This window comes from Rana temporaria, chromosome 2, assembly GCF_905171775.1.
Source record: "Rana temporaria chromosome 2, aRanTem1.1, whole genome shotgun sequence".
NCBI lineage: Eukaryota > Metazoa > Chordata > Amphibia > Anura > Ranidae > Rana > Rana temporaria.
The window spans coordinates 516,522,873-516,542,006 of record NC_053490.1 but is presented as its reverse complement, the minus strand read 5'-3'; the positions used below and the strand labels follow the sequence as shown (position 1 = coordinate 516,542,006).

Genomic DNA, 19,134 nt, shown 5'->3' with positions numbered 1-19,134 from the left:
CGGCGTATCTCCTGATACGCCATCGTATCTCTGTTTCTATCTATGCGGCTGATTCATAGAACCAGTTACGCATAGATATCCATAAGATCCGACAGGTGTAATTGTTTTACACTGTCGGATCTTAGGATGCAGTACCGCGGCCGCCGCTGGGGGGAGTTTGCGTCGTAAACCAGCGTCGGGTATGCAAATTAGGAGTTACGGCGGATCCACGATGGTTTTTCGCATTCGCTACGTCGCCGCTAGTATAGTTTCCCGTCGCAAAGTTACACTTTTTTTTGGTGCCTTAACTTTAGTCAGCAAGTGTATTGCTGTCTAAAGTATGGCCGTCGTTCCCGCGTCGAAATTTAAAAATCAACGTCGTTTGCGTAAGCCGTCCGGGAATACGGAATTACGCTACGCGCGTCGCCGTTCGAAAAAATGACGTCACGGCGCGCAAAGCACGGCGGGAGTGCGGAAACGGAGCATGCGCGGTAGGTCCTCGGGGGCAGTGCCGGCTCAAGACATTGTGCTGCCTGGTACCAAGAATGAAATGCTGCCCCTCCAAATAAAAATTACGCCCACCAAAATGCCCCCACATCCATTATTTTATATCATGATAACTAAAGTGGACCTATCCTGGCTCTATACATGTATATAGGAGTATAAAAAGGACCTGTTATGGCTCTATTCATGCAACTAACCCCACAGTGGAGCAGAGAGCGGAACGGGAGGAGCGGTCGGGCGGCAATTAGCCCCACAGTGGAGTGGAGAGAGGAGCTGGCGGAATGGAATGGTGTGCAGGCAGGAAATTTGCTGCCCCCCTGAAAGTGCTGCCTGGTACAATGGTACCATCGGGTCCCATGGTAGGGCCGGCCCTGCTCGGGGGCGCGTGCCCCTATCTAGATGAAGGAAGGCCTATAGGCGTGGTGTATCTGGATGTTGCAAAGGCATTTCTATACAGTTCCCCATAAATATTTACTTTACAAAGTAAGGTATGTAGGCGATGGAGCACCAGCCACCACTGGTGGAGGGTTCTTTACTGTCAGAGCTGTAAGGATGTGGAATTCTCTTCCACAAGCAGTGGTATCAGTAGGGAGCACCAATAGTTTTTAAAAAAAACTATTAGATGGGCACCTTAACGATCACAACATACAGGGATATACAATAGTACTTTTGGCATAAAAAAACAACAACCCCAGGTTGAACTGGATCAACTGGTGTGTTTTTTTAACCTTACTGACTATGTAATATCACTATGTACTCTTTTAGTAAAATAATTATTTTTACTTTGAGGTCATCTTCCTGCGTCTTCGACCTTTTTCACATACATCGGCGCAAATTTATGCCGGCGTAGCGCATCTAAAATTAGCTACGCTGACGCAGCGCAGAGAGGCACGCACCAAATTCACAAAGCCTCCGCTGCCCAAACTGCGCTGGGTTTCCTCGGCGTAAGCCGTCGTAGGTGGAAGTGGGTGTGAGCCATGCTAATGAGGCGTGACCCCATGTAAATGATGGGCCGAGCGCCATACAAGTGCTTAAAACGAACGGCGCATGCTCCGTCCCGTGGACGCATCCCAGTGCGCATGCTCAGAATCACGTCGGAACTACTCCCTAAGATACGTCGACTCACTGCCTACGACGTGAATGTAACCTACGCCTAGCCATATTCACGTACTACGTAAACGACGTAAAATACGACGGCTGTGTTCCCTGGTGCAGCCATTTGCATGGATGCTGCTGACTTAGGCCCCGTACACACCATAGAATCCATCCGCTGAAAAATCTCAGCGGATCGGTTTCAGCGGATAGATTCTACGGTGTGTACATTCCTGCGGATATTTATCCGCGGGAATTTCACGATTCCAGCAGATAAAAATTTGTAGACATGTCTACAAATCTATCCGCTTGAATCGATCCCAACGGATTGATCCGCTGGTCTGTACAGACTCACCGGATCAATCCGTCCGAAGGGATCCCCCGCATGCGTCGTAATGATTCGACGCATGCGTGGAATTCCTTATATGACAGCGTTGCGCGGGGATTTCGGCGCGGATTTCGATCCTATGGTGAGTACACTCCATCGGATCCAAATCCGCTGAAATCCTCGAGAGGATTTATCCGCGGAAACGGTCCGCTGGACCGTATCCGCGGATAAATCCTCTCGTGTGTACTAGGCCTAACACCTGCTTTATGGGACATAACTTTATGCCGGACGTACGACTTACGCAAACCGCGTATATTATGCGCTGGGCGCAACTACGTTTGTGAATCAGCATATCTCCCTCATTTGCATATGTGCATAGAAAATCAATGGGAGCGGCAAATGCGCCCAGCATAAATATGCGCCCATGATACAACGGCGTAGGCAAGTTACGTCGGTCGGAGGAAGCCTATTTTTAGGCGTATCTCAGTTTGTGGGCACGGCGCATAGATACGACGGCGCATAGTTATACGCCGGCGTAAGTGCTTTGTGAATCCGGGCCATGGTGTCTATCTTCTCTGAATCTGGTACACAGCAGGACTCGGGATCAAATTTCCCAATGGGGGCACGCTGTGGTGTGATTGGTTGAACATGACAAACATAAGATCTTACCTCCGAGGTGAATGTCTTCACAAACTCTGCATACTCTGAAGAATTCGGATTCTGCAGGGGTTCCGTGAGGTTCCAGTTTTGGATCTTCAGAGTTCCGTTCATTATTTGTCCCTCTGTAATTTTCAGCAAAGCAATTCAGATTTTGCAGATAATAACCACTACAAGGGACAGTTTGTATGACCTCTTTTTTTTCCGTGTAAGCACCAAAATCCAGACAGCCGCACCCTAAATATTGTAGCATAAAAAAACAACATAGTACGGCATAAAGACACTGGGCTAGATTCACATAGATCAGCGGATCTTTAGATCCGCGTGATCAATGTGATTTAAGATCCGCTCCCGCAAGTTTGAGAGGCAAGTGGGTAATTCACTAAACACTTACCTCCAAACTTGCGGCGGCGGATCGTAAATCCCCCGGCGGAATTCAAATTCCGCGGCTAGGGGGAGTGTACCATTTAAATCAGGCGCGTTCCTGCGCCGATTTAAATGAGCATGCGCCGTCCGCGAAATTTCCCGGCGTGCATTGCTCCCACTGACGTCGCTAGGACGTCAGTGGTTTCGGCGTGAGCGTAACTTGCGGCGCGCGGGTTTCTGAATCGGCGTACGCAAACGACGTAAAAAAAAACAAAAATCGACGCAGGAACGACGGCTATACTTAACATTGGCTGCGCCTCATAGAAGCAGGGGTAAGTATACGCCGGGAAAACCGCTACGGAAACGTCGTAACAACACTGCGTCGGGTCCGCGTATGTTCGTGAATTGCTGTATCTCGCTGATTTACTTATTTCTCAGTGTAAATCAGCGAGAACGCCCCCCGCGGCCATTTTTTAATTGCAGTTAAGATCCGACGGTGTAACACAGTTACACCTGTCGGATCTTAGGCCTATCTATGCGTAACTGATTCTATGAATCAGTCGCATAGATACGACGGGCCTAAGTCAGAGATACGACGGCGTATCAGGAGATACACCGTCGTATCTCTCTGTGAATCTAGCCCACTGTGTGGAATGAAACAAGTCAACGCATTTCACGCTGTATCCAATTGGAGTCCTGATTAAGCGCTGATATAGCGCGAAACACGTTGACTCTTTTTCTCATTCCCCGCAGTGTCTTTTTGCTGTACAGTGTTGCTTTTAATTCTACAATAACGATGGATTCTATTTGTAGTGCAGCTTTCCAGGTTTTGGTGCTTACATTATATCCAGTGTGATGAGCTGAGCTTGCACCCAAGCGGGAAGTATGCATGGGATTGTGGCGGCGGGCTGACCTGGAGCAGCACTATTCCATTTACTACTCTGGGCCAGATTCCTGTACATCCTGCGTTGGCGTAGCTAAGCCATTTACACTACGCCACCGCAACTTACTGGAGCAAGTGCCGTATTCCCCGAACACTTGCTCCGTAATTTGCGGCGGCGTAGTGTAAATGGCCCAGCGTATGGCCGCGTAATTCAAAGGGGGCGGCTTGTATTCAAATTAAGCGCGCCCCCGCGCCGATCGAACTGCGCATGCCTAGGGCGGAAAAATAGCCCAGTGCGCATGCTCCAGCTCACGATGGAAAACGTCAATGACGCCGACATGAGCGTCATTGACGTAAAGTCGTATTCGCAGACGACTTAGTAAAACGACGTAACCGACGCAAAAAGACGACGCTGACCCGACGCCATACTTAACATGGCATACGGCGGACTGGCGTAAGGTTACTCCTCATATAGCAGGGGTAACCTTACGCTTACGTAAACGATGTAAACGACGACTACGCAACGCAAATTTGTTCGGGAATCGGCGTATCAGGCTCATTTGCATAGTCAAATGAGAACTGAACGTAAACGCCACCTAGCGGCCAGCGGCGAATTACATCTAAGATCCGACGGTGTAAGTGACTTACACCTGTCGGATCTACGCCGTATCTATGCGAAAATGATTCTAGGAATCACTCGCATAGATACCCGGGGCCAAAAACAGAGATACGACGGTGTTTCCTGACATACACCGTCGTAACTCTTTTGAGAATCTGGCCCTCTATATTTTGTTGTTGTATTTTGGGGGTGGGGAAGGGGGGTGACATTTTTTTTTTTTATACCCATTTCTTACAGGACAGAAAGGGCTTTCTTGTGGCCCTATAGATTATATCTAGGAGTATGAAGGGTTGGGCTAGATACACAAGCAACTACTTTATACCAACTGTTGTGTTCTCCTTGGCTATAACAATGACTGGGAAGTACACTGATTGGCTACTAGACATTTCTAAGGAACATCGCCTGACAACTGGTTCACCCATTCATGAATGTCAACAACATTCTCGCAGACATGAAGCAAGCAAATTTGTGGGGGAAAAAGTGGCATCCAGAAAGATAAAGCCGGCAAAGGTAATAACTAGAATTTGGTGTTTTGCCTGGAGTTCTCCTATAAATGCCTTGCTAAATGCTGACAGATCATGATCCCTATCTGCTCACTACATCTGCTGTTCTGGAATCAATTGCAAGGCAGAACTAGGGAAAGGTCAGGAAGTATTATACTGACATCTAGTGGTAGAAAATGATTACTGCGTGTGTGTGTATCTGAAGGTTATTCTGCCTTGTACTGCGCTGCAACAAAGCTGCTTTGGAATGCCATTAAAGGCTCATTCTCACCAACAGGTTCGTGAACGCTGGTATTTGTTGTGCGCATGCTCTGCTCTGGTATTTGTTATGCGCATGCTCTGCTCTGGTATTTGTTGTGCACATGCTCTGTTCTAGTATTTGTTGTGCGCATGCTCTGCTCTGTTCTGGTATTTGTTGTGTGCATGCTCTTCTCTGTTCTGGTTTTTCTTGTGCTCTGCTCTGGTATTTGTTGTGCGCATGCTCTGCTCTGGTATTTGTTGTGCGCATGCTCTGTTCTAGTATTTGTTGTGCGCATGCTCTGCTCTGTTCGTGTATTTGTTGTGCGCATGCTCTTCTCTGTTCTGGTATTTGTTGTGCTCTGCTCTGGTATTTTTTGTGCCCATGCTCTGCTCTGGTATTTGTTGTGTGCCCATGCTCTGCTCTGGTATTTGTTGTGTGCATGCTGTGCTCTGCTCTTGTATTTGTTGTGTGCATGCTCTGCTCTGGTATTTGTTGTGTGCATGCTCTGCTCTGCTCTGGTATTTGTTGTGTGCATGCTCTGCTCTGCTCTGGTATTTGTTGTGTGCATGCTCTGCTCCGCTCTGGTATTTGCTGTGTGCATGCTCTGCTCTGGTATTTGTTGTGCGCATGCTCTGCTCTGGTATTTGTTGTGTGCATGCTCTGCTCTGCTATTTGTTGTGCGCATGCTCTGCTCTTGTATTTGTTGTGTGCATGCTCTGCTCTGGTATTTGTTGTGCGCATGCTCTGCTCTGGTATTTGTTGTGTGCATGCTCTGCTCTGCTCTGGTATTTGTTGTGTGCATGCTCTGCTCTGGTATTTGTTGTGTGCATGCTCTGCTCTGGTATTTGTTGTGCGCATGCTCTGCTCTGGTATTTGTTGTGCGCATGCTCTGCTCTGGTATTTGTTGTGCGCATGCTCTGCTCTGGTATTTGTTGTGCGCATGCTCTGCTCTGGTATTTGTTGTGCACATGCTCTGCATTGTTAAAGCTTAATTAAAGGTATGGATTTTTATAGTTTACATTGGTCCAGCCTGGAAAAATAAAAGTATGTATATTTCATACTCGTGGGATCCCTGCGGAAGCAGAGAATCAGTCTAGTGGTCTCCTGATGCTACAGTTATTGCGGCTCTCTTTGGAATTCCTTGGCGAGTGGTACATAGAAACTACAGCTCACCGGCTCAACATGGGTGCGATTACAGAAGGCCTTGCATTTGTTTGTTTTTTCAATAAAGGCAAAGCATTCTGATTGGACCATGGGGAGATCATGACATCACCGTCCCGACTCCTCACCTCCTCCAATCAGAGAATACCTTGCATTGATTAAGAAAAAAAGTGAGTAACCCACTGTGGTTACTATACACAAGATGCAGAAAACAGCGACAATCACTGGAGTAGTGGACACTACTATGGAGATTCTTGGCTTCCACAGGGATCCCACAGGTGTGGTATATGCATTACTTACAGTTTTCCAATGTAACTATGCAAATATGTCCATACCTGCAGTTAGCTTTGAACCACTTTGCAGTGCTAGGTTTTCCACTGTTGCATGTAATTGTTATGCATTGCAGCAGATTACGATGTATTACAGCACATTGGAACATGCTCTGCAAGAATGCAACACGTCCTTCTTTTCTAAGCGCACAACAACACAGCTCATTGGTGTGAACTAAAGCCCTAGGACAGTGATGGCGAACCTTGGCACCCCAGATGTTTTGGAACTACATTTCCCACAATGCTCTACTACACTGCAGAGTGCATGAGCATCATGGGAAATGTAGTTCCAAAACATCTGGGGTGCCAAGGTTCGCCATCACTGTCCTAGGACATGGGTCTTCAAACTACGGCCCTCCAGTTGTTCAGGAACTACAATTCCCATCATGCCTAGTCATGTCTGTGAATGTCAGTGTGTTACAATGCCTGATGGGATGTGTAGTTCTACAATAGCTGGAGGGCCGTAGTTTCAGGATCCCTGTGCTAGGACATAAGGCAAATTTAATTATCTTCTTCTTGCATTTGAACTGCTTGATTAACCCAACACAGCTGGGATGAGCGAGCCCTTTAGGCCCCGTACACACGACCGAACATGTCCGCTGAAACTGGTCCGGCGGACATGTTCGGTCGTGTGTACGACCGACCGGACAATTGTCCGGCGGATCGGACAGGTTTCCAGCGGACAAATGTTTCTTAGCATGCTAAGAAACATGTCCGCTGGAAGCCTGTTCGTCGGACACGTTCGGTCGTCTGTACAGACTCACCGGACATGTCCGCTCGGCCGAAAGCCCTCGAATGCGTCAAAGTGATTTGACGCATGCGTGGAAGCATTGACCTTCCAGGGCCGCGCACGTCGCCACGTCATCGTCGCGCCGATGGCACGGCCACGTCACCACGTATCCTGTCCGCGCGGATTTCTGTTTGATGGTGTGTACAACCATCAGACAGAAATCTCCGAGCGGACATGTCCGATGAAAACGGTCCGCAGGCCGTTTTCATCGGACAGATGCCCTCGTGTGTACAAGGCCTTAAGGATAAGTTCGCCTATTTCGTAAAAGAATACCGTACATTTTTGCAGAAAAAAATTGCATTTATTATTTTTCCCTGCAGGTTCCTGGAAAGCATTTCACCGGTGATCAGAGGTGCAATGTCAGACTTCTGCAGACAAGCCCTGCAGCTTTAAGCTCATACCTCCAGACCAGGGCTCAAGTCCTGCGGGAACGCGTGGGAACGGAGTTCCTGCACTTTTTTCACAGCAGGAACGCAGTTCCCTTTGCAGGACTAGAGCAGCCGAGAGCAGCCGAGCCAATCCTTCACTAAACGGCGATGCCCAGCTCGAGTCACTGTCAGAGGCCTGCCGCGAGTAATCGCGGGATTTAGAAAGAACTTGCTTCTTTCGAAATCCCGCGATAACTCGCGGCAGACCTCCGCAATGTCTCCTGGGAACAATGACAAAAGCTCCCAGGAGACATTGCGGCATCGAGGAAGTGACGGAATACCCGCACACTACCCGATGAATCCATATACAGGAAGCGGGCCAGTAACAAAGGATTACTAAGGTACAGTGGATCGAAAAAAAAAAAACATGCGGTTTAGTAATTATGCATATGAGCGTATAAATTTTTTTGTTGGTGGGGGAGTGGATCTTGGGTGGGAGTTCCCACACTTTTTTCCCCAGGACTTGACCCCTGCTCCAGAGAAGCCTATCCTACCTACACCTAACAAAACTGTATTTTCATTTTCTCCATCACCCACAGTTATTATCTTTTATTCCACTTGATCCTCCAACCTAGATTGTAAGCTCTAATGACCAGGGCCCTCTGATCCTCCTGTATTGATCGGTATTGTAAGTGTACTGTCTGCCCCAATTTTGTAAAGCGCTGTGCAAACTGTTGGCGTTATATGAATCCTGTATACAGTTGAACCTCGGATTACAAGCATAATCCGTTCCAGGAGAATGCTCGTAATCCAAAGTACTCGCATATCAAAGCGAGTTTTCCCATTGAAGTCAATGGAAACGAAAATAATTTGTTTTTCCACATTGACTTCAACAGGATGCAATACCGAATGCGGCCAGAGGTGGGGGGGGCGCCAGAGAGCGACGAAATTGGCCAAAAAGGCCAGAGGACACTTCGGCTCGTTTCCTGCACCCACATACCTCAGGCCAAATGAGGTACTGCAGGCCGATGTTTGGCTTTTCTCGGCTCCTGCGCCCCCTACCTCAGGCCAAATTAGGTACTTCAGGCCTATTTTCGGCTCTGCTCGGCTTCTGCGCCCCCGTACCTCAGGCCAAATGAGGTACTGCAGGCCTACTTAGCTTGAATTCTGCTCGTCTTGCGAGTCAACACTCGCAAACCAAGTCAGAATTTTTTTTTAAAAGTTGCTCGCAAATCAAAATGCTCTCATACCAAGTTACTCTTAAACCGAGGTTCCACTGTAATAGTAATAATAATTAGCTCATCAGCATCTAGGACTGCTGGACAGTCTGGGTTTTGAATCATGTGCCTGGGTTTCAGTCCACCTGAAAGCCGGACACATTATTCAGACAGGAATGTGGCTCGGAACTGGGCCTGACAGGAGAGTGAGGGGCACTATGTGCGCTGCATTACTATTCTCTTTGGAGTGCTTCAAGGTGTCCCAGGTCTGTTACAATCCTATAGTGTATATTAAAAATAAAAAAAAAGTTAGTTTGGGTTTGGCTTGAAGAAAAAGTGGCAGCCCTATTAGCATCCTCGCAGTTCATTCAGAACCGTCTCTCACGGTGGATAACGGTACGTGTAGTTCATTCATTCACAGAAAACTGAATTAGATATATATAGCCGGATTCAGAAAGAGTTAAGCCGGCGTATCAGTAGATATGCCGGCGTAACTCTGAATCGAAGCCGTCGTACATTTAAGTGTATTCTCAAATTGAGTTACACTTAAATGTAGCTAAGATACGACGGCCTGCGCCGTCGTATCTTAGCTGTCTAGTTCTGCCAGCCACTAGGGGCGTGAACGCTGATTTACGCCTAGAATGCGCAAATCAGCGAGATACGCCGATTCACGAACGTACACTTGCCCGTCGAAGTAAAGATACGCAGTAAAGTTTACGGAAGGCGTTTTCCGGTGTAAAGTTAGTTCAACAAAAAGTTGGACTAGCCAATGTTAGGTATGGTCGTCGTTCCCACGTCGAATTTTAAAAAAATGTACGTCGTTTGCGTAAGTCGTCCGTGAATGGGGCTGGAGGTAATTTACGTTCACGTCGAAACCAATACGTCCTTGCGGCGTACTTTGGAGCAATGCACACTGGGATATGTCCACGGACGGCGCATGCGCCGTTCGCTAAAAACGTCAATCACGTCAGATCACGAGTCATTAACATAAAACACGCCCCCCTGTTCCTCATTTGAATTAGGCTCCCTTACGCCGGCCCCATTTACGCTACGCCGCCGTAACTTAGGAGGCAAGTGCTTTGTGAATACAGCACTTGCCTCTCTAACTTACGGCGGCGTAGAGTATATGCCATACGCTACGCCTGCCTAACGTTGCGCCCGCCTATGTGAATCCGGCTAATAGAGTGCTCTGCCCATGTGGATATGCCGTTTTTGAATTGTGACAACGGTGTGGGGAGAATCGGGATCGGGGGGGAGAGGCGGCAGGAGCTGGTACATGCTTAATGTTTCACCCTAAATACGGGTAAAACATGTAGCATGCTCCAAAAGGTGAACTTTTAAATGACTGGCACAGAGGAGTACCAACGCTATCAATGCTGCAATGTAAATGCGGCCTGAATGATATGATGAAAATCCCATGCATGATGCCACTTACCTGTTTTCACTTTCTCCTCCCATGACTGTGTCTCTCCAGAACAGGTGTGGAATGTGACCAGCACAGTGTATAGTTCCCCATAATTCAGGCCACTTATATTCAGAGATGTCTCGGATACATTGTCATTCCTGTGAATTTCCTTTGAAGATGTTATCTGTATGTTATAAATGTGGTTGTCAGGACAGTCAGTACTCCACCTAATGTGAAATCCACTAGTAGTTACATTACTGATGCTGTGATTGAGAAAAGTGGAGCAGTCTGTAATGAAAGAAGAAAAGACAGCGCAAAGAGTCAGAGTATGCGATTCAAAGGACTGACAATCAGGCTCATGCATATGGATGACTGCAGGCGCAAATGTGGTGTATGCACGTGTGACGGGAGTCACTTTGGGCGGGGGGCCTGTGGAACCCACGATCCCTTGGAGTGGTTTGGAAACCATTCTTTCAGATCCCCATGCGCCTCCTATGTCTAAGGCCTTGTACACACGACCAGACATGTCCGATGAAAACGGTCCGCGGACCGTTTTCATCGGACATGTCTGCTGGGAGGTTTTGGTCTGATGTGTGTACACACCATCAGACCAAATTCCCCGCGGACAGAAAACGCGGTGACGTGGCGGCGACGTGCGCGAACCAGGAAGTTCAATGCTTCCACGCATGCGACAAATCACTTCGACGCATGCGGGGGATTTCGGTCCGATGGTTAGGTGTACTAACCATCAGACATGTCCGACGGACAGGTTTCCAGCGGACAAGTTTCTTAGCATGCTAAGAAACTTTTGTCCGCTGGAAACCTGTCCGCTAGGCAGGAAAACTGTCCGCTAGGCCCTACACACGGTCGGACATGTCCGCGGAAACTGGTCCGCGGACCAGTTTCAGCGAACATGTTCGGTCGTGTGTACAAGGCCTAAGTTACCCTATGTCTATTAGGGGCACAGGGTGACCGAGAACCCCAGTCTGATCTGCACTAATCTGACTCACAGTACAACCACACTGGAATATTGTATATATATATATATACTGTGTGTGTGTATATATATACACTTGTATATTGTCTCATACTATGGTGTTCTCTCTGTTGGGTCGTTTGGGGTGTGGCTGTATTCCATTGTTCTATTGTGAAAATTGTGTAAAAGGAAAAATGGACTTTAAAGGCATGTGTAGAAAAGAGTAACAACATTTTTTAATAGGTCACATGAATAGTATACATTTACAACACATAATTGATAAAACACGACATAAAGGGCCCATTGGTCAGCCCAAAGGGAATAATACCAAGTATAATACCTCCTGTGGAGCTTTTATTGTGTCAGAGACAAGCCCACACTCAGATATGATACATTTTCTTGGGTGTTCCAAAGGTTAAAAAATGCTCTACGTTTCAGGACTTACGATGTGGCTTCTTCAGGAGCTTCAGTATTTCAAAAACTGTGTTTCAGAAAGTTTCAATGCTCACCCACACCAGAAAAACGCAGTGGCAGAAAACCCCGTCTCCTAAGTGTCCACAGGTGCTCTGTGGGGCGGTGGTACCCAGCATTTCTCGCATACCAGAAAATTGATTACCCCATGGTTGGGACCCATAGCAATAGTGCACACAGGACAAACCTTTAGTGTTGCTTATGTAGCGCCCCCTTACTTTCAGTATGGGCACTACGCTAAAGTTAGTGGGGGAATGAGAGAGATAAGTTGCTCTCATTCCTAATTGTGCTAAATTTGGGCTGCTGTCATTCCTGAACTGTCCTGTGGGTCAGTCTGCGCTCCAGGGATGCGATCCCATCCCTAGGCGACAGCTGGCGCTAGAGGGGTTCTGGCAGAGCCACTTTTCCCCAGCAGCCAATTGGAGGAGTTTTCCCTTGCGGGGCATGCTGGGGGAGGGTATATCTGTGGCAGACGCCATTGTTCTTGGGTCTTCGCGGGTTCCTGGTTCGAGGTGCGACACCCACCTCTAGGGTGTGCGCACATCGCGGGCCCCACCATTACGGCCTACCTGGCCTGGGTTCTCGTGCAACGCGGAGTTCCTGACTCTGGGCCCTCATGGCCTGGAGCAACTGATGCTACCAGGGGCCCCAGTGACTTACTGGGTCCCCAACTATACTGAAGAGATCCCAAGCTACGTGCTGTGTAGTGGGGGACTGGCTCAAGGAGAACCCGGAGGCAGGTTGTCTGAGAAGCTTGAACGAGCCATCGGGGATCTGGGTGACCGCACACTGACAGATAACCTCAGTACTGTCAGTCGGTGACCCCAAAGAGAAAAGACTGGGGAGGAATTGCTCTGCTGTTCACCATTGTCAGCATTGAGCCTGTGGCAGAGGCCTCATCTGGCATCCTATTTAAGGTCAGAGCCAAGTCAGCGATAGTGACTTGTTCTTCCCAGCAACTTTAAAGTGACACTTCGGCTGCCAGACTCATGGCAGGGGTCTGTCCTGGGGCACTTCACCCACTCTGGCTAGAGTGGCGACGAACTGTATCTACTACTACTGAGAGCAGGATTGCTCTTCTCTTTTCCAAGCCTGATACTGCAAAGTTCTCTTGCCTCATCAACCTTTTCCTGTCTACTTCAAGTTGATGTTGGTCGTGTTGGGCCGAGAAATAAAGCATTCAGAAAACCTTACTCGCTGATTGGACATTTGTTTACTGCTCTACTCACTACAATCACCCTAGACAACGATTAAAGGTAACTTAATACGCCAATCCCAAAACAACGAGCGGCTCCTGAGGGGGTAGCGCTACACTAATATAGCACTTTAGTGGACACGCGGGGCTCTCCGGGGTCCCCTGTTCGGGGCTCTAAGATAAAAGGCCACGCTAGAATTAAAAAGCAACATAAAGCAAAAATACATCAGAAATGTATCTGGTGCACCCCCACATCCCACCTCATATGCTGAACTTTTTCTGCCGTCCGACACTTGGGCCTATGGTCTGTATCTCCTTTTTGGAGAAGGGGTTGTTCTGCCGATGCAGTTTTCTGGTGTGGGTGAGCATTGAAACTTTCTGAAGCCACCATTTCTGAAATACTAAATCTCCTGAAGAAGCAACATCCTAAGTCGCGAAACATGTAGATAATTATTTAACCTTCAAAGACATTTGGAACATCCAAGAGAATTTATCATATCTGAGTGTGGGCTTGTCTCTGACACAATAAAAGCCCCACAGGAAGTATTATACTTGGTATTCCCTTTGGACTGACCAATGGGCCCTTTATGCTGTGTTTTATCAATTATGTGCTGTATATGTATGCTATTCATGTGAACTATTAAAACATGTTGTTACTGTTTTTTTACACGTGCCTTTAAAGCGGTGGTTCACCCTTAGAGGGCATTTTTTAGCCTTAGATTCCTGCTCGTTTTTACTAGGGGAATCGGCTATTTGTTTTAAAATATGAGCATTACTTACCTGTTTACGAGATGCATCCTCTCCGTCGCTTCCGGGTATGGGCTGCGGGAATGGGCGTTCCTTCTTGATTGACAGTCTTCCGAGAGGCTTCCGACGGTCGCATCCATCGCGTCACGATTTTCCGAAAGAAGCCGAACGTCGGTGCGCAGGCGCAGTATAGAGCCGCACCGACGTTCGGCTTCTTTCGGCTACGAGTGACGCGATGGATGCGACCGTCGGAAGCCTCTCGGAAGACTGTCAATCAAGAAGGAACGCCCGCTCCCGAAGACCCATACCCGGAAGCGACGGAAGAAGATGCAGCTCGAAAACGGGTAAGTACGGATCATATTTTAATACAAATAGCCGATTCCCCTAGACCGAACGAGCAGGAAGCTAAGGGAAAAAAAAAAAAAAAAAAAAAAGAAATGGTTGAACTCCCGCTTTAAAGTCCATTTTTCCGTTTACACCATTTTCTCAGCTTGTTAGGATGTGGCACATGTGTACAAGGGGTATTTGATTGCCACCCCAGGGCTTCGCAATCAATTTAATCTCATTGGGGTAGATTCAGATATATTAGCGGATCTTTAGATCCGCGTAATCTATCTGATTTACGATCCGCCGGCGCAAGTTTGAGAGGCTAGTGCTGTATTCAGAAAGCACTTACCTCAAAACTTTTGCCAGCGGCGTATCGTAAATCCCCCGGCGGAATTCAAATTCCGCCGCTAGGGGAGTGTAGTATTTAAATCAGGCGCGTCCCCGCGCCGATTTAACTGCGCATGCGCCGTCCGCAAATTTTCCCAGCGTGCATTGCTCCCAATGACGTCGCTAGGACGTCATTGGTTTCGGCGTGAGCGTAACTTGCGTCTAGCGCTTTTCTGAATCGACTTACGCAAACAGCGTAAAAATTCAAAACTCGGCTCGGGAACGACGGCCATACTTAACATAGGATACCCCTCACATAGCAGGGGTAACTATACGCCGGAAAAAGCCGAACGCAAGCGACGTAAAAAAAAAGCGACGGGTGGGCGTTCGTTTCTGAATCTGCGGAAATCGGCATTTGCATATTTGTCGCGTAAATAAACCGAATCGCCACCTAGCGGCCGGCCGGGAACTGCAGCCTAAGATCCGACGGTGTAAGTCATTTACACCTGTCGGATCTTAGGGAGATCTATGCGGAACGTGATTCTATGAATCAGCCGCATAGATCCGACCGTCGGATCTCAGAGATACGACGGCGTATCAGGAGATACGCCGTCGTATCTCTATCTGAATCTGCCCCATTGTTCTATTGTGTCTGTTTGCCTTGGGAGCAACCTATTATGGGATGTATATGTCTATGTAGATTAGCTGTGAGAGGGGAGGGGGTGAATTCCTAAAACAGCTCTCCCTGCTTATTGGACAGTCTACTGAGGAGAAGTTTATATATCTCTGTGTGCAAATAAACAGCTCATGTTCAGCAGCCAAAATGAGTACTGTCTAGTTCTTGGTTGTCAGTGGTTGTAATATCTGATATCTATATTCGGACTGGAGAAAGTGGTATATGAGAAACGCACTCAAGCGGAGTGTGGGATGTTTCGTTACAACACGTGTGATGTACTGTATTTGCCAAATGCTGAAGTTTCCCATTCAGGGAATACGTCATACATGCAAAAGAGCATCTGCATTTACACGTAAAGGAGTGTACAACCTCATTTCCAAAGCTGGCTATATGTACCACCTGGGGCTCCCATGGGAAAACAATGGAAATTTTACACTAGTGGACATTTGCGCCTGCAAACATCCATGTGCGTGAAGCAAACAATATTTACACCATAAGAATATACATAGACATGACACCCTTTACCTGGCAAAGGATTTGTATTTAAAGTAGGGCTGTGCAAATTAACTTTTAATTAATCGATTAATCTTTAATTTTTTTGATCGATCAAAATCTTTTTGATCGATTAAAATTCTTTTGATTGGTACTCACCTCTCCGCCGGCTTCTGGGCCTTCAGGGAGTTCTGTCGGAGATCCAGTAACATCACGGACCCCGGCGGGGCTTGCCGTGTCCATCTGAAGGGCTCCTTTGCTGTGCCTTCATATCTGCATGCCGGCGGGACCTCACTATCTGCCACACGCAAGGGCTGTTACACTTCCCTCTATCACTTCCCTCTATCAACCTGGGATTCTACAACCATCCACTGGGAGTTGTGATAGTTCCCTTCATGGGACATCTACATGCCGACGGACTGATGTTAACCTCTCCTCATCTGGATTCAGCAGTGGCATCGTTGTACACATTTTTATACCAGTATCATACTTAGCTACATGTTTTTATGACTGCTTTTGGTACCGTTTATTACTCTCACCATTTGTACAGTTTATGTAGCTACATCGATTTTATCTCCAATGCAATATTTATTTGGTTACCTACTTGAAGACTATAAAAGTTTTAATGCTATTCCCATTGAGCGCTGCCTTTGTGTGGTTTTTGTATCCTGCTATCCATTTTTCCAGTGGTTGGGAATCAGCCTGCAAGGAGATCAGCTAAAAGTAGTTGGATCTGTATGTGCATTATAATTAATCGAAATTAGTCGATTAATCGATTAAAAAAAAAACGATTAATCGAACACAAAAATTTTGATCAGTAACAGCCCTAATTTAAAGCACTGTGTAAATTGTCCACAATATGTAAATACCTGTAATAAATAAATCATTTTTTATTCATTTTAGTCAGCCTTGTGATTTACACACCTGATGCACATAGTGCCAGCAGATGACACGTGACCTATTTCAGCTTTGCAGTTTCATCTGTCACCTGCTAGTTCAATGGACTATAAATTAGTGGTGTAATGATGCTTATTCACTGTCTAATATCCAGGTAAGTAACATAGGTAGATATACTGTAAAGCTGAACAAGAAAATCGGCATGCAAAATCACCTTTCTAGGGGATTCGATTATTAAAGCGCACACAAAAATTATAGGTGAGTAGTCATGACTGTGGCAGGATTGTTGGCGACAGATAGGCTGGTTTGAGTGTTTAGTATTTAGCTGCTGATCTTCTGGGACTGTCACACACAGCAGTCTCTAGAGTTTTCTGGGGGGTGAATGGGATGGAAAACAAGAAACGTCCATAAAACGGCAGTTCTGCAGGTCGTAACTCCTTGTTGATGAGAGAAGAGCAAAATGACCAAACTGGTTTGAGCAGACAATAATGGGAAGGTACTCAGATAGCCAAAATTTAGAACTGTGCTGAGCAGAGAAGTATCTCAGAATGAAGAACAGGTCAAACTTTGAGACAGATGGGGCCGGATTCAGAAAGAAGATACGACGGCGTATCTCCTGATACGCTGTCGTATCTCTGAGTCCGGCTGGTCGTATCTATGCGCCTGATTCAGAGAATCCGTTACGCATAGATATCCCTAAGATCCGACTGGTGCAAGTGTCTTACACTGTCGTATCTTAGGCTGCATTTTCACGCTGGCCGCTAGGTGGCGCTTCCGTATAGTTATGCGAGTAATATGCAAATGAGGTATTTACGCCGACTCAGAAACGAACGACCGCCCGGCGCTTTTTTTTTTACGTCGTTTGCGTTAGGCTTTTTCCGGCGTAAAGTTACCCCTGCTATATGAGGGGTATGTGCGGCGTATCCTATGTTAAGTATGGCCGTCGTTCCCGCGTCGAGTTTTGAAAATTTAACGTCGTTCGCGTAAGTCGTTCGCGAATAGGGCTGGACGTAATTTACGTTCACGTCGAAAGCAATGACGTTTTGCAGCGGATTTTCGAGCATGCGCACTGGGATTTAAAACGTAAAATACGCAGGGTCAAGTCAAATTTAAATAAAACACGCCCCCAACATCCCCATTTGAATTAGGCGGGCTTACGCGGCCCACATACGTTACGCCGCCGTAACTTAGGGCGCAAGTTCTTTCTGAATACGGAACTTGCGCCCAAAGTTACAGCGGCGTAACGTATCTAAGATACGTTACGCGGGGGGGGGGATAGATACACCATTGTATCTGAATCCGGCCCATGGGCTACAAGAGAAGAACACCATGATGGGCATGGGCGTCCGCTGAACTTTTTTCAGGGGGGGGGGGGAGGGGCATCATTTTAAGGTCATCCATGTTCGGTCCCTTTTTGACAATGTCATGAAGGGGAGGGGTTTAGTCATTATCACATAAAGCGCAGGCATGCAAAGGTTTGAGAAACCTGATGCAACTAGCAACTTTGAATAACAATATCATAAAAAATGTAGGCCCCCCCAAGGAAATAACAACCCCCAGGATCAGTGCCAGTTTCTGCAATAACAATCTCCAGCTTTGCTGTCAGTTTCCGCAATAAAAATCGCCAGCATTGGTGTCAGTAGGAACAACAATAACCCCCCACATCAGTGCAGATTTCTAGAATAAAAACTTCAGCATCTGTACCAATGTACATAATAATGACCCTCAGCACTGGTGTCATTTTCCGCACTAAAAACTCACAACATTTGGTGTCATTTTCTGCAATAATTGCCCCCAGCATAGATGGGAGGATATCAGGTTAGACACTTCCTAATGGCTCAGTCCCTAGGAACAGTAATGGATAATGCCCAACAGGCCCTCTTACCAGACCTGGTGAAACCGCAACAGTGATCCCTCTGGCTGGACGTTCGCTCACTCTGGGTTGCCTGGGGTGACTCTAGTCAGTAGTGTAGCATGCCTGTACCCTGGCAGCGGCTCGGTCTTTCCCCCTCTCTTGTCGTGCGGGTACAGCGGGGCTCCCTCTCTGGTAGTGTGGGTACAGCTGGGCTCTCTCTGGTGGTGCGGGTACAGCGTGACTCCCTCTCTGGTTAGTGCGGGTACAGCGTGGCTCTCTGGTTGGTGCGGGTACAGTGTGGCTCTCTGGTTGGTGCGGGTACAGCTTGGCCCTGTGGTTGGTGCGGGTACAGCATGGCTCTCTGGTTGTGCAGGCACACCGTGGCTCTCTCTCTCTGGCTTCCCCCAGCAGGAGAACAGTATTTTCTTTTTTCCTCTTATATCCCCCCCCCTCCCCAGCAGAGTGCTTGCATGCTGGGGGCTTTAGCATGGTGTCTGTGAACACGCTGGGGCCGCCACTCTTAAGGCTAGAGCCTAGAGCCGCCTTTGGTCACAGTGCCGCTGCTCCATTTACCAGAGAACTCGGCGGCAGCACTGTGACAGGGAGAGGAGAGCCGCGGGCTGGCTGTACTGTATATCTCCCCCGATCGCCCCCCTCCCCCTCTCTGTCAGCCGGAGCTAGAAGAGAGAGAGAGCGGCTCTAATTGGATTTGCCGTGCCACTGCCTTGC

The 19,134-nt window shown here is 47.6% G+C and overlaps 1 protein-coding gene across 1 annotated transcript in view; it reads right to left on the bottom strand.

The window, feature by feature from the left end:
• Window positions 1-19,134, bottom strand: part of UMODL1 (uromodulin like 1) — a 110,473-nt gene that overhangs the window by 29,516 nt on the left and 61,823 nt on the right. Inside the window, exons 9-10 of the mRNA XM_040339026.1 lie at window positions 10,473-10,730; window positions 2,573-2,685 (exon numbers count right to left, since the gene is read on the bottom strand). Of these exons, the coding sequence (XP_040194960.1) occupies window positions 2,573-2,685; window positions 10,473-10,730 (371 nt within the window). The remainder of the gene's footprint in view (window positions 1-2,572; window positions 2,686-10,472; window positions 10,731-19,134) is intronic.